Genomic DNA, 16,194 nt, shown 5'->3' on the forward strand with positions numbered 1-16,194 from the left:
CTAATATGCAGTAGTTAAGCTCTCAGTCTCTGTTTTGCTATTCAGAAAACAATTAACACATTTCAACACATCTGTTCATGCCAACTGTACATAAGAGGTACCTTCACATACATGTCACTTCTTTTTATGCTGCAGTATAGAAGGAACAGATGAAATGCGTGCTGCAAATCAAAATACTACTTTTAGAGAAACTGAGCAGGTGGCAGGAACCTTGAACTGTGAAACATAGTCCATTGATTGCAGTAGCTAGGACCATAGCCAACCCTCTGGTTCTAAGGACTGGAGGGATACTGTCAGGGCAAAAAAATGCACTCACTGCCTTGAACTGGTGAAGTGAACAGTGGTTTAGGAGACTGGAGCTCTGCCTTTGAGCCACAAGTGCATCCAAATGAACTTCAGTGGAGCAACTCAAAGAGGGTTATATATTGCCTGAAGACAGCAATATCGCCACATCCCTGAGGATCCAGATTTGTCCTCAGGGATTCAAAAGAGGATTGCTGGGAACTGCATGGTGAAGTCTGAGCCAGACTATCCATCTCCTTGACTGCACCTCTATCACCCAACGTGGCTGAGTAGATTCAGACCTGGACTTGGACCTTCCTGCTTAAGATTTGAACTATCTGCTAAGAACTGTGAACCTGCTGTGCTCCAAGCATAAAGTTCCTGCTACATGCTGTTGAAGGTGGAGTTAACTAGTATTTTTTTTTACCTTGTTTGAAATACTTTGAGCAGAACCTGCAAGGAGTTGTGTTTAATATCTCTAGGTTAACAACCTGACAGTGAGAGGTCCTTTGGGAAGGCATTGGCTAACTTTAGGACAGCTTTACTGGCCAACCAGATTTAGCCAGATAACTCACACGAAGACCCGAGTTTTGAATTTTACAAATATGGATTTGTCATAATGGGGATGTACCTGGAGGAAGAACTAGAAGACTGGGAGAAAATGGGTGAGGTGGAACAACAGTGGGCCAAATTAGAAGGAGCTATTACAAAGGCAACAAATCTAATGTTAAAAAAGTAAACAAAAGTAAGAGGAAAAAGAAATCAATTTATTCCTCAAAGGAGGTGGCTGAAAAAATAAAGGCAAAAAGAAATGCGTTCAAGAAGTACACAGGATTCCAAAAAGAGGAACAAAGGGAAAAATACCTGTTGAAACTGAGGGAGATGAAGAAAGAAATCAGGAATGCAAAAGGTCAAGCGGAACAAAGGATTGCTAAAGACGAAAAGCGAGGTGACAAAACATTTTTCAAATATATCAGCGAGAGAAAGGAGGCCCAAAGTAGTATAGTGAAATAGGTGACAAGGAGCAATGTGTGGAGATATATAATGAAATGGTGGAGATATTAAACAAATTCTTCAGTTCAATGTTCAATAAGAAGAGCCTAGAGAAGGACCGTTGCTAGTTGACAAGGTCATAGTTGGGGATGGGTAGATAAAACTCAATTTACAGAAGAGAATATATGGGAAGAGCTAGATAAACGGAAAGTGTACAAGACCATGGTGATGGATGAGGTACATCCCAGGATACTGAGAGAGCTCAGAGATGTGCTGGCAGGTCCACTGAAAGACCTGTTCAATAGATCCCTAAAAATGGGAGTGGTGCCACGGGATTGGAAAAGAATGATTGTGGTCCTGCTTCACGAGAGTGGTAGCAGAGCAAAGGCTGGAAACTACAGGCCGGTTAGCCTCACCTCGGTGGTGGGAAAATTAATGGAGACTCTGCTGAAGGAAATGATATTGAACTTACTATCTACAATCCAGTGGGTTGCTGGACCTGAGGCAGCATGGATTCAACAGGGGAAGGTCCTGTCAGACAAAGCTGATTTTTTTTTTGATTGGGTGACTAGAGAATTGAATCGAGGAAGAGTGCTTAATGTGATCTACTTGGATTTCTGCAAAGCTTTTGATACAGTCCCACACAGGAGGCTCATGAATAAAATGAGAAGCTTGGGAATAAGTGCCAAGGTGATGGCATGGATTACAAATTTATTGACTGATAAGAGACAGTGTATAATGGTAACTGGAACCTATTCTGTAGAGAGAATTGTGTTACTTGGATTGCCACAAGGATCATTGTTGGGACTGGTTCTGTCCAAAATCTTTATAAGCGACATTGCAGAAGGTATAGAAGGTAAAGTTTGTCTAATTGCAGATGATACTAAGATCTGCAACAGAGTGGACATGCCTGAAAGCTTGAAGAGTGGTTGAAGATTTGGCAGCTGGGATTCAGTACCAAGAAGGGCAGCGTCATGCATCTGTGATATGGTAATCCAAAAGAATTGTATGTGAAAGGGAGTGAAATATTGATGTACATGGACCAAGAGAGGGACCTTGGGATAATAATGTCTGGCAATCTGAAGATGGCGAAACAATGTGATAAGACAATAGCTAAAGCCAAAAGAATGCTGGACTGCATAGAGAAAGGAATATAACCAGTAAGAAAAAAAGGTGATAATGCCCTTGTACTGGTGGCGTAGCCATGGGTGGCTGAGGCCCACCCATTTAGGGCTCAAGCCCACCCAAACAGAGATTGCCAATGCCACTGCAGCATGATGAGCCCTCCCACGGGCACATGAGCAGAAGTTACTGCGGTGACAGCGATGATAATTGTGTCCCACAGCAGCGCATTGATGATGATCCTAACTCTCCCCCACCCCACGAGCACATAAGCGCAACTGCGGCAGCGGCACAGTGAAGATGAAACTCTCGAGGGCTGAAGAGGACCACGGAGGCCTGGTGGAAGAGCAGTCCGCAAGGGTACCGCTTCCCACAGGCTGAAGACCATGGTGATGTGACAGGCCTCAGGAGGCGCGGGAGGCAGGCTGTGAAAGGGAAGATAGGAGGAGTGGGAATGTCTCGCTCCCTCAGCCTCCTCTCCCCATCGCTTCCGTTTCTATCTGCCTCAGCGCTCAGCTCCCCTTCCTTCTCTTCTCTCCCTATTTCGAAAATGGAGGGGAGGAAAAGGGAGCTGAGCTGAATAAATGAAAGGGAAAGGAGGGAGTTGTGAGTGAGAGGAAAGGGAATGGTAGAGGAGTGAGAGGAAAAGGGTATGTGAAGGTAGAATGAGGAGCGAGTGGAAGGAATAGGAAGGGTAGGGAGAGAAGAAAAGGAGGTGAGTGAGTGAGAGGGAAGGGAGCAAGGGAAGGAGCAGGAATAACGTTGGCAGTGAGAATGACTGTAAAACTGCTGGGGATAGGGAGGCAGTGAGGGGTGAGTGTGAAACGTCTGGACAGGGGCATTGAGGGAGTGAGTGTGAGGCTCATCTCTCTTGTGTGTGTGTGTGTGTGTGTGTGTGTGGGGGGGGGGGGGGAGCATGGAGGGCCTGTGTGTGTGTGTGTGTGTGTGTGTGTGTGAGACAGAGAACATGGTGTGGCCTGTGCATGTGTGGGACCCTGAGAGTGATAACCTGGTGTGTGGGGAAGAGAACTTGTAAGGGAAAGCATGTGAGAGTGAGAGCCTGTGTGTGAGTGTGTGTATGTGTGTGTGTGTGTGTTTGTGAGAGAGCAAGAGCTTGTGTGTAAGAGAAGAGAGATGTTAGGTTCCATATTAGGAGTTATACGGTTATACCCAAGAAAAGAACCTAGGCATCATAGTGGAAAGTACTTTGAAATCCTCTGTTCAGTGTGTGGCGGCGGTCAAAAAAGCAAACAGCATGTTTCTATGTGTCTATATGTTTGGAATTATTAGGAAAGGAGTATAGAATAAAATGGCGAATGTCATAAAGCCCTGTATCGCTCCATGGTAAGGCTGTACCAAGGAGGTAATTTTCAAAGAAGTTACATGAGTAAATGTAACGAACTATCGTAACAATTTTCAAAACCCCCGAAAACCTAGCCCTGTGCGCGCCGAGCCTATTTTGCATAGGTTCAGCGGCACGCGCAAGCCCCGTTACACGCGTATGTCCCGGGGTTTTCAAAAATGGGCAGTCCGGGGGCATGGCCAGGGACGTGACGGCAGTCCATGGGCGTGGCAGCGGTCCAGGGGTGATCCGGGGGCGGTTCCGAGACCTCCGGCACAGCGGCCTGTGCTGGGGGTTGGCACGCTGGCAGCCGGCCGGCACGCGCGAGTTACGCCTGCCTCAGGCAGGCATAACTTTTGAAACAAAGGTAGGGGGGGATTTAGTTAGGGCTGGGAGGTGGGTTAGATAGGGGAAGGGAGGGGAAGGAGGGGGGGGGGCCGAAAAAAAGTTCCCTCCAAGGCAACTCCGATTTCAGAGCGGCCTTGGAGGGAACGGGGAAAGCCATCGGGGCTCCCCTCGGGCTCGGCGCACGCAAGGTGCACATGTGTGCACCCCCCTGCGCACACCGACCCTGGGTTTTATAACATTTTTAGCGGCAGGCGGCGCACATGTTATAAAATCGGGTGTACATTGGTGCGCGCCGAGTAGTGCGCACAAATGTACCCCTTCGTGCGCTTCTTTAAAAATCTACCCCTTAAAGTGCACTTACACATTTAAGACCTATTGATAATTCAATGGCATATAGTGTGTCAATTTTCAAAAACCTGATTACATGTGTAAAGTACATTTACATGTGTACATGTGTAAAGTACATTTACACATGTAAAACCCAATTTTAAGTGTGTAAAGACTTTTGAAAATGACCCCCTTAGAGTACCGTGTGCATTTCTGGCCACCATATTTCAATAAAGATATATTTACATTGGAAAAGGTACAGAGAAGCGAGATTAAAATGATAAAGGGGATGGATTGAAAAGCTAAAGAGGTTGTATCTGTTCAGCTTGGAGAAGATACACCAGAGGGGGATTTGATAGTGGTCTATGAAATCATGAGTGGAATAGAATGGGTAAATGTAAATTGGTTATTTATTTTTTCAAAAATACAAAACTATGGGGCACTCCATGAAGTTATTAAATAGCACATTTAAAACGAATCAGAGAAAATTCTTTTTCACTCAGTGCCCAATTAAGCTCTAGAATTCATTACCAGAGGATGTGGTTAAGGCAGTTAGTTTAGCTGGGTTTAAAAAAGGTTTGGACAAATTCCTGGAGGAGAAGTCAATAAATTGTTATTAACCAAGTAGCCTTAAGAAATGGCCACTACCTATCACTGCATGATAGCAGCATGGGATCTATTTACTGCTTGGGTTCTTGCCAGGCAGGTACTTTTGATCTGAATTGGCCAGAATGGCAACTGTTGAAAATAGGATACTGGGCTTGAGAGAGTGAGAGACTGTGTGTGTTTAGAAGCCTGTGAAAGTGAGAGTCTATGTCTGTGTGTGTAAGAGCCTTTGTGAGAGAAAAAGGGAGAGGATGTGAGAATGGGAGCCTGTTTGTGAGAAAAGAGCATGTGAGAGTGAGAGTATGTATTGGTGTGAGGGAGGAAGAGAAGAAGATAGGAGAAGACAGAAGAAACAGAGAAAAGAGACCCTGAAAAAAGAATTAGGAAAAGACAGACAAGGGGAAAATAGAAAAAAGACCAGGAACAACTGATTAGAAAAATAAAAAGATCAGACAACACAGCTACAAAAATAAGTTTTTAGTGACATGAATATGCCATCTTTGGGAACAATGTGGAGGCAGGCTACTTTTCCATGGGCCACCCTGTATTTTTGTAGTTAGCTCTCGCTTTAGAGTTCCACTTTTCAGAGTCTGGTTTCTCAGGCTTTCTATTATGGTTTTATCTGCATGTTTCTATTTCTAATTTGTAGCCACTTATATCTGTATTAGTCTGTGTTCTACCTGTGTGTAACTGAGGTCCAATATTACTGCTAGTGTGTAATTTCTCTGTACGGATTTGTAGCAGTCCAGCTTGTTCTTTGCCCAGTAGGTGGTATATTATTGTTCTAGGGCCTGCTGTAATTTTTGTATTCCTGCCTTTTCATAAATAATGGTGCTCTTTGATTCTGAGAGTTAGTACTGTGATTGTATGGTATGGCAAGGTTCTAGGTCTCTTTTTTTTTTCAGAGGTTTGTGTTACTTCACAAAGTGTTTAGCAGTGGAAGGATTTTGTTTTGCTGAGGTGACACCAGAATTTGAATATATATATTTTTTTTTGCATGTTGGGTTGTAATATGAACTGTCCTAGTTCTGCTCTGCACTCTTCATGTGATTATTATGATTATTGCTATTTTATTGTAGTTATGATGATCTCTGTCTTTCTAGAAAGAGGATTCATGAAAGAATTCGTTGATATTTGTTTTATTACATGATTGATTGGATATGATGTTTATTTTCTTTGTTTTTACATGATATTATTGTGTGTTTATAACTGCAATAAATAAAGATTAATGCAGGTTAATAAGGAATTTTTAATGTTGGTAAGTGCTTGAAATAAGTTAAAATATTTTAAAGTTTCACTCATGATGCATAACAGCTGTTGGACTTAGAAATTCTTTGTCAGATGCTCTCTAAGCCATTATTTATGGATAAGGGTACAACTAGTAGGGCTCAGACCTGTACGCCTACTGCTCACCCATGTTAACTTTGGGCCCCCCCAAAAAATTAGTTCTGGCTAATCCATTGCTCTGATGAGGCCTCACCTAGAGTACTGTGTTCAGTTCTGGAGACCGTATCTCAAAAAGGACAGGGCCAGGATGGAGGCGGTCCAGAGAAGAGCGACCAAAATGGTGTGAGTTCTCTATCAGAAGATTCATGAGGAGAGGCTGAAGAATGTAAATATGTATATCGTAGAAGAGAGGAGATGCAGGGGAGAAATGATACAGACCTGCAGATACCTGAAAGGTTTTAATGATGCACAAACTTAGAACTTTTTTCTGTTGGAAAGGAAACAATAGAACTAGGGTTCACGAAAGGAAACTCCAGGGAGGACGACTCAGAACCAACATCAGGAGATATTTCTTCATGGAGAGGGTGGTGATGCCTGGAATGCACTTTCAGAGGAGGAGGTGAGGGAAAAAACAGTCAAAAAAGAATTCAAGGGGAATGGGATTAACACTGTGGATCCTTAAAGGCTGGAGGCCAGAAATGAAGAAGAGGATGCATGGGGGTAACCAGCACGGAGCGGCAGTTACTACATTGACCGAAGGTATGGGGATTACTGCCCTTAACCAATAAGCCTTGATGCTTTTGATGCAACTGCAGATTGCTCTCCCCTTCCATGGCAGGGGGGAGAAAGGGGAATTGGATTCAGACAACAACCAACGTGGGCTCCGACTTTTATGGTCTGGGGTACTGCTCCTCATTGCTGCTTCTTGAGTCCCTTCTGGCCGCACTGCATCTCACTGCTGGGTGGGGAGAGGGAGGAGGAGAAAGGCCCCGATGCTTTTTGCTGCCCGGCCTGCCACGCTGCCCTTTCATTGCTGGGGTGGGAGAAGGGGGGAGGATCAGGAATGTGAGCTGTGCTTCTCTTCATTGTCAGGGGCAGGAGGAGATTGATTGTTTTCAAGGCCACATGGGCTGCACGGCCCCTTACTGCCAAGGCAGAGGGAGGGATCGGGAGGCTGATAGTTTTTGCGTGACAGCACCTCTAGTGGATGGTGCCTATGGAAGAGGCCATATCGGCCATAGACTAGCTATTTTTCTGCTTTCACCTGGGCCATTCCTTCATTGTGTCAATACCAGGTCTTTTTTTTTTTTCAGGGGTTTGTGTTACTTCATAAAGTGTTTACTAGCAGTGGAAGGATTTTGTTTTGCTGAGGTGACACCAGAATTTCCTCCCCCATGGCTCTCCTGCTCGCCTTTAGTGGCTCTGTTCCTCTCCTTTTTTGCACCCACATCTCTACGTTTCTTTTGAGATATGCATGCTGACCAAACTTATGAGATCCAAATGGCAGATGAAATTTAACGTGGACAAGTGCAAAGTGATGCATAGAGGGAGAAATAACCCATGTTGTAGTTACACAATGTTAGGTTCTATCATAGGAGCTACCACCGAGGAAAGAGATCTAGGCGTCAAGGTGGATAATATATTGAAATTGTCGGCTCCGTGTGCTGTGGCAATCAAAAAAGCAAACAGAATGTTAGGAATTAATAAGAAAGGAATGGCAAATAAAACGATGGATGTCATAATGCCTCTATATCGCTCCATGGTGAGACCATACCTTGAATACTGTGTGTAATTCTGCTCGCTGCATCCCAAAAAAGATATAGTTGCACTGGAGAAAGTACAGAGAAGGGCAACCAAAATGATAAGTGGCATGGAACAGCTGCCCTATGAGGTAAGGCTAAAGAAGTTAGGGCTGTTCAGGTTGAAGAAGAGACGGCTAGGGGGGATATGATAAGGTCTACAAAATCATGAAAGGACTTGAATAAGTTAATGTAAATTGGTTATTTACTCTCTCAGATAATAGAAGGATTAGGGGCACTCCATGAAGTTAGAAAGTAGCTCATTTAAAACAAATCAAAGAAAATTATTTTTCACTCAGCGCATAGTTAAGCTCTGGAATTTATTGCCAGAGGATGTGGTTCAGCAGTTAGTGTAACTGGGTTTAAAAAAGGTTTGGATAAGTTCCTAGAGGAAAAATCCATAAACTGCTATTAATTAATAAGCAATCGTATCAAGAGATTTATTTAATGTTTGGGTACTTGCCAGGTATTTGTGACTTGGATTGGCCACCATTGGAAACAGGATACTGGGCTTGATGGTCCCTTAGTCTGACCCAGTATGGCAATTCTTATGTTCTTAAGAGATTGCCTCACAGGAAACAGAGATAGACAAATGCCAGAGAAGAGAGGAGAAGATCTGTTCACAGCAAGGGTGGATTAAGATATGCATAAACCCTAGACCGTCAAGTTTAAAAGGCTCCTTAGCATTACCAAAAAAATGTAAGTCTTGAAATTTAGTAATATTCGGGGTTTGTTTTTTCAGTTTAGCACATACTAAAATGATTTAAACAAGCGCTAAACTATTTAGCAGGCACTCATTTCACTTATAGGGTCATTTTCCAAGGTGCGATAGCCCATTATCGTGTGCGTTAGGGCATTATTCACGCGATAACGCCCTAACGCACGCGATAATGGGCTTATCGCAGCGGTAAAATTAAAATTAAGGGAAGGGGTGGAGTTAGGGAGGAGTTTGGGAGGGGTTTAGGGAAATAGGGTGAAACCGCACCGCTGTGATGCGGCCGGCTGCACACTAGCACCCCCCACCCCCTTTACCGCGGCAGCTCATCCACAGGAATGATGAATCTAGGCCTTAATGTCTGCTAAATGGGTTTAAGCACACACTAAAATGAAAAATGAAACAAAACAATATTTCAGTGCTTTTGTGTCATTTCAGATTAGAAACAACATGAAACAACAAATTTTGTTGCGTTCTTTTATCATTTTTAATTAGCATATCCCTAAGGTCCATTGTATATAAGAAGCTATCTATATCTAGGGCCTTCATTTTCAGCTTTTATTTTCCCTGGGAATTTCAGTGTTGTATAACAAAAAATATTGGTGTAAAAATGACTTTGTTATAAAAAAAAAAAGAAAAATCAGTAGAAAAGTAATTTTTTCTATGATTTTTTTTTTTTGTTATGGCATTGAAATCCTCAGAGAAAATAAAATAAAAGCTGAAAATGAAGGTCCCTATCCATACCCTAATACAGTGCCCTTGCAATTCAGATAATCCATAAACCTAGGATATTTTAGGTAGAAATTATTTGGCAAAACTTGAAATTGTCCTGGTGTCTCACATTTCATGCCGACCTTGAGCCCTTCCCACTCCTGCTGCTTTCTTCAGCTCCTGAGGCTTGTTTAACATCTGCGAGAAAAAAAAAAATACTAGTGAAAGATCTCTCTGCGTTTTCTTTTGGTTTAATCCCAAAGGATCCGTTGCCATGGTCCAGTTGCCCAATGAACGTCAATTTCACCGGCTATGTTGAAGAGTGCGAGAAGAGCTCCCCTACTCAGTACTTCTGGTACAGGGAAACCATCAACATTTCGCCGTCTATTTCAGAGAATGGAAGGATTCAGTGGGAGCAGGCCGTGTGTCTGATTCTGGCTTGGTTTGCGGTGTACCTCTGTATCCTAAGAGGAACAGAATCAACTGGCAAGGTATAAGACGAGGCAAATCGTGACCAAGGCTAAAAAGCACAGCTTTGCAGTTTTATTTCTTGGTGTCCGGTTCTTATGTTTTTGTTTATTCCGATTTGATATCTTGTGCCATCAGAAAAGCTCAAAGCAAGTTTACAAGATCAAAATTGCCAATGAATAAATACCCTAGTGCCCAACCCAGGCTTCCTCACAGGCTCATGCCACAGAGTAAGTCATGCGATTTATCAAAAACAATAGCACATAGGAAAAAAGAGTAGTTAAGAAAAATGCAGTTCTGATTTAATGGGCAACAAGGAAGCCTTATTGCTATGCAAATATGTTACATATATCAATAATTGTATTCTAACAATCTGCAATATTATTTGGTTCACTAGATTTTGTATGCTGAACATGAAATCTTCTAATGCTTGGGTTGGGTGAGGGAAGGGTTCAAACCTTAGATCTCTCAAAGCACATAAGATGAAATGTTTAATGACTTTTCATCTTATGTGCATGACAATGAACTTGTCTATACAATACGTGCTATTTACAAGCATGCTGCACTCTTTCCAAAATTTAACCAGCAGTTAAATTTCCCATGGTAAATGGGCAAAAGGCCGTCGACGCCATTTTGATTACTGGCAGCCGACGGCCCTTTGCCCTTACTATGTCACAGGGGCTACCGCCGCCATTGGTCGACCCCAGTGACATAGCGAGGGCAAAGGGCCGTCGGCGCCATTTTGACTACTGGCAGCCGACAGCCCAAGTCCAGGAGATCGCTCCCAGACCACTCCTGGACCCCCACTGGACCACCAGGGACTTTTGGCAGGTCTTGGGGGGGTCAGGAGGGTGGGGGTTGTAGTAAATTAATTTTGGAGGTCTTGAGGGGCGTCAGGAGGGTGGGGAATTTTGTTAGATTTTTACTTTTTTATTAAAGATTTGTCTGCGAGCCAGATGCAGCCATCAAAAGAGCCATATCTGGCTCCCGAGCCATAGGTTCCTGACCCCTGCTCCACAGCATCTCCAGCTTTGGCCGACACAAGCAGCTGAGTCTTGGCCCAGAAATGAGTCCTTTCACTACAATATTATACTTGCTAGAGTCACTGATGTGACTAACAGGAAGTATGTGTGGGATAATATAAACACAGGAGAGATGAACCAGTGGTACTATAATATTTATTATAACCCTGGTATATAAACAAAGCATAAAATTATAACCTATGGTATTCATGCCTAGCTACCTATGGGGCTGATATAATAAGTTAATCTTATCCTACCATGGGTTTAACTCCTGTTTTAGCACAGGATTTTTAGTGATAACATTACCCTGGTATATAATAGGAGTTTTTTTGCTGGAAAAAACCCATGGCAAGATTAGCGCATCTCATGCTAAATGCAGGGTAATAATTCTGCACAATGCAAGGAGGCGTGCTATTGGGGAGGCTGCCTAGCATGCCTCCGTTTACCATGGGAAATTTAACTGCTGGTCAGAGGCAGGAGTTAAACTTCCTGCTATACAGAGGAGGGCAAGGAAACCCACACTTAATATTAATTTATTCACTCCTTCACTGTCTGATGATTGGTCCTCCACTGTCAGCTGTCAGGAAAAGGACCAATCCCCTTTCAGAAGGCTATCCTTTCAGAATTCTGAGAGGATTGGTCCTTTCACTGACAGCTAACCATGGAGGGACAAGTTGGCTTCCAATAAGGGAGCAGCCCTGCTGGCAGAGGTAAAGTCTTCTTCAGCTGGGGTTGCCTGGGGAGGGGGGGATTTGGAGGGCTCTGGGCAGTTTAGATGGGTAGGAGAGGGTTCGGGAGGACAGGAGAATTCCGCTCGGGCTGGCTAATTATTTTTAAGGTGAGAGGGGGTTCAGCCTGCTTGGGAGGGGATAGTGGACTCGTCCAGCCCTCTGAAGTTCCCCACCTCTCACATTTTTTATAGGACTTCTTTCCCCTCTCTGCAGGCTTGGGTGCTGCTGATGGTGCTGAGGTTGAGAGCAGACCAAGAAGCAAAAGACTAAGGGCTTTACTCAAACTTTCCATTGCCTGGAGATGCTCTTTGCCCCAACAGAATTGCTTTCTGCCTGCTCAGTAGAGGATAGTATACTAGTAACTAGACCTTCTGTTCTTTCTCTTCTGATTCTGAGAAGCCCTGACATGATTCCTTTAAATAAGTAGTTTCTTGCAGGATCTGCTGCAGACATTTCTCAGGAGGCATCATGAAGCAGCGCTGCACCGCTTTTGGTTACATCACTCCTAATACTGTCCTTGCCTCTCCACTGCCAGTGCCAATGCCGCCCTCCACTGACTCTGCCTTCCCCTGCTTATGCACCTTAGGAACAGAGCTAACAGTGGCGGACTTGACGCTGCCTATATCTGCGGTTCTCTTCCGAGAAAAAAATTCTCTTTAGTTTCGGCCAGGGAGGGCTGGTACTAGAGCTCCCAGAAGCACTGGGATTTTCACTTTTAGGTACCTTTCCGGAAGGAGGCAAAGCTTTTCCTCATCCTCTGCCATTGTTTTCACCATGCCTTCCTCTTCCTTCCATTCCCTGTGGCACGATGGGAATTTTACACAGTCACTACGAGTGTCCACTGCCTATGAAAAAGGGTTTGTCCTTTTATAAGTATTTTTATAAGTGTTGGTGTGTGTACTCCTCTTTTCAACTGGTCTCACACATACTGCTTGTACCTGGTAGTAGTGGTACTGTTTTTTTTTCTGCAGATGAAGATACAGTTTATGGAAAAACAGCACACTACTACATACACAGAATGTATACACTTCCTCAGTTCAAGAGGAGACTCACAGGAGCAAAGATTCCTGCTTGACGTCTTTGCACTGTTTCCTAGAAAGTATACAGCACACACACACACACACACCCAGACTGCAATGCATTTCTGTAGTTTAACAATCTGTCAGTGCACTGACTTGAACCCACTACAGAGAGTTCACATTGAGGTAGATTTTAAGACCTGCATGTGGGCGTATATGTGCGCGCGCTACCCGGCATGCACATATGTACGCCCGATTTTATAACATACGCGTGCATGTTATAAAATCGGGGGTCGGCGCATGCAAGGGGGTGCACAATTGTGCACCTTGCACGCGCCGAGCCGCGCTGCCATCCCCCGTTCCCTCCCCCCTTAACTAACCTTCCCACCCCTTCCCCTAACCTTTCTTCCCCTAGCCCTATTCTAACCCTCCCACAATTTCTTATCTCAACTTTTGCACCTGCCTGGAGAATGCATTTCTAAACTTATTCAGACGGTACTGAGATTTGTATTTTCTGCCTATTTAAACTAATCAAGAATAGGCAGATCAGTAATAACATACATAATCCAAGCTCTTTAAATATTACAGCACCATCATCACATTTCATCGTTAAATTAATCCTCACCTGTGACCACCTTTATTATATGACATGTCTGTCAGTCATGACTAGATTTATACTCCAAGGAGTAAGGACTGTGCATTATGGGTGTCTATTCAGCACCGCACCGCATACATCTGGTAATAATAATCATACAAATATCCGGTGTACCCCTGGACTAGATTCAGATAAAGCCAGAGCTAGATGAATGTAGATTGTGGACTGTGACATGAGTGAACACGTGCTTCTAAAGAAAAGCATGCAATTTAAAACTAAAATGGTTTTGTCCCATTGTTAGTGCATATTGTATATTTGTGAAACTGAGGAAACGAAAGCTAAGGACAGTTTATCAGAGGAGTACCTATCTCATGCCACAATAGCTGGGTTAAATTTATAGCTCTCTAGATATCATTGGCTTGGACTTTACAGATCTGGGGCACCTATACAGAGGCATGATCTTTTATGATAGGTAAAATTGTTGTCTTCAGTTTCAAATTGGCAAAACTTTGTTAATTTGGTCACTCTTGCCTCCTTTTAACAATAAACACTTTCCCAGTGTCGTACTGGCAAAGTACATCTACGGTTAACTGTAATGTAAATGATTTTATGACATTTTGCACCCTGTCTTTGCTATTTTCTGCAGGTTGTCTACGTGACTGCTTCTTTGCCCTATTTTGTTCTCCTCATATACTTAGTTAGAGGACTGACTTTACATGGAGCAGTGAACGGATTGACATATATGTTTACACCAAAGGTACAAAAATGGATATTTTATGGTAAAAGACATTTTATTTTCAGTTCAATTATTATTACTGCGTATTAGGGATGTGCATTCAGGAAAAACGAAATAGGAAATGAGACAACATTTCCTGTTTTGCTTTGGGTTGTTTTCAAAACAGAACGATTTAAATACCGACAACATTTCATCAGACTTTCAGTCCATTTTGAAAATAGGCTAAAAAAAAACAATCACCCATCTGACCTAAGCATAAGGAACAGGCAGAAACCCAAAGCAGGGGCCCTGGCCTAAACCTGAATGCAACTCTGGTGCCTATGCCTAGGCACCGTGGCCCCTACGTCACGCCTAGGCATATGTCAAGGCGTGACGTAGGGGCCTCAATGTTATGCTGGGATCTCCACCTAGGCCTTGGGCGGATGCCAGGACCTCGGCCGAGACCCAAGCAAAGACCTAGGTCCCCAAAATTTAGCAATAGAGGCCCTTGCAGTGAAATTACACACTACCTCAGAAATTCAGGGTTTTTGTGTGGGTGGAAAACATCATCTCATCTCTTTATTTGCTGATGACGTGTTGCTGTTTTTGACTAATCCTAAGAAGTTGGGTCCTGAACTACTTGCTGATTTGAGGACATTTGGGTCGGGGGCAGAGTATAAAGTTAACTGTCACCAATCTGAAGTTTTTCCTATAGGATCTTGTAAGCCAAGGATATCCTGGGATGTTTTGCTCCCTTGAAAAAGGCCATGTCACATATTGAGTATCTGAGAATCAATGTACCTGGTAATTTGGGGAAACTATATAAGCTTAATTATGCTCCTGTATTCATGAAGATTAAGAAAGACTTATTGGATTGGAAGGGATACTACCTTTCGTGGGAAGGACGGGTTAATGAGGTGAAGATGAATATTCTTCTCTGTTTATTATATTTATTTCAGCATGTACCCTGCTTTCTTCCACATAACTTCTTTACTTCTATCAATATTATGCTTCTGAACTTCTTAGGGGTCAGCAAACCTGCTAGGCTGAGATTAAATACCTTGTGGAGGCCCAAAGATTGGGGAGGTATGGCATTTCCGAACTTGCAGGCGTATTTTTGGACAGCAAGATTGATAGGGCTATTTACATGGTTATATAAGGATCGCACCTCTCCCTGGCTCACTATTGAGAGAAATCTGGCTGAAGGGGTGGATCTAGTCTCATTAAAAACAGAGAAATGTATCTCTCCTGGGCAGGGCCGGCGTGTCCATTAGGTGAACTTCAGCGGTCGCCTAGGGTGCCGAGCCGTAGGGGGCACTGAAGAGCAGCCACGTGGTGCCACAAGCAGGGCCTATCCCGCTCATGGCAAAGAGAAATAGAGACGCCGAAACAGATGGGAGTGGGTGCAACCGGGGAGGGGGGGTGAAGGGGGGGTGACCTGGGGGATGGTGGCAGTGCAAGGGTCGCCTAGGGTGCCCAATACCCTTGCACCAGCCCTGCTCCTGGGGATAAGCGGGCGTGCCATAATTGTCCCGATTGCTTGCACGATCAAGGTCTGGAGGGCGATGTGTAAAGGGCTGCATATGAAGGTCCAGGGTCCCCTGGCCTTGTCTCCCCTTTGGAAAAATCCAGCACTAACGATTCATACATTTAGTCCCTGATGATGCTAAGCAATGGTGGGAGTCTGAACTCTATTGCCTAGGCCATCTGTATGAAGATGGTAAACTCAAATCTTTTGTGGAGTTACAAGATGAATTTGCGATTTCAAGTCAATCTCGGGTATACTATGATCAACTGCAAAATGTGCTGGTCAGACTTAGGAATGAAGGTTGGAGCTGGGTGCAGCCTACCCCAGTGGAGCATGCTTTCAGGAAGGGACTAGTTAAACGGAAAGTATGTTCAGTGCTGTATCGGGGCAATTACTCAGTCGTGTATTAACTCAGAGTCCACCTTAAAGGCTGAGAGGCAGTGAGCGAGTGAGCTGGGGTTACAACTGGAGAAGAGGGGCTGACGTAGGATATGGACTAGGCTCACAGGTCTTCTTTGTGTGCAAAGAGGGCTACACTCATAGTGAGGCTCATTATGCGCAGTTACAGAGCTCCTGTTTTTTTCACAAAATTTTCTGTTTCTGCGTCTCCACTTTGTTGGTGAGGCTGTGGGCAGAAGGGTACA

General features: G+C 43.9%; 1 protein-coding gene across 1 annotated transcript in view; it reads left to right on the forward strand.

The window, feature by feature from the left end:
• SLC6A20 (solute carrier family 6 member 20) overlaps positions 1–16,194 on the forward strand; it is a 148,464-nt gene that overhangs the window by 85,210 nt on the left and 47,060 nt on the right. The window contains exons 4-5 of the mRNA XM_029589461.1: positions 9,736–9,963; positions 13,954–14,064. Of these exons, the coding sequence (XP_029445321.1) occupies positions 9,736–9,963; positions 13,954–14,064 (339 nt within the window). The remainder of the gene's footprint in view (positions 1–9,735; positions 9,964–13,953; positions 14,065–16,194) is intronic.

The sequence above is a fragment of the Rhinatrema bivittatum genome, chromosome 2 (assembly GCF_901001135.1).
Source record: "Rhinatrema bivittatum chromosome 2, aRhiBiv1.1, whole genome shotgun sequence".
Classification (NCBI taxonomy): Eukaryota; Metazoa; Chordata; class Amphibia; order Gymnophiona; family Rhinatrematidae; genus Rhinatrema; species Rhinatrema bivittatum.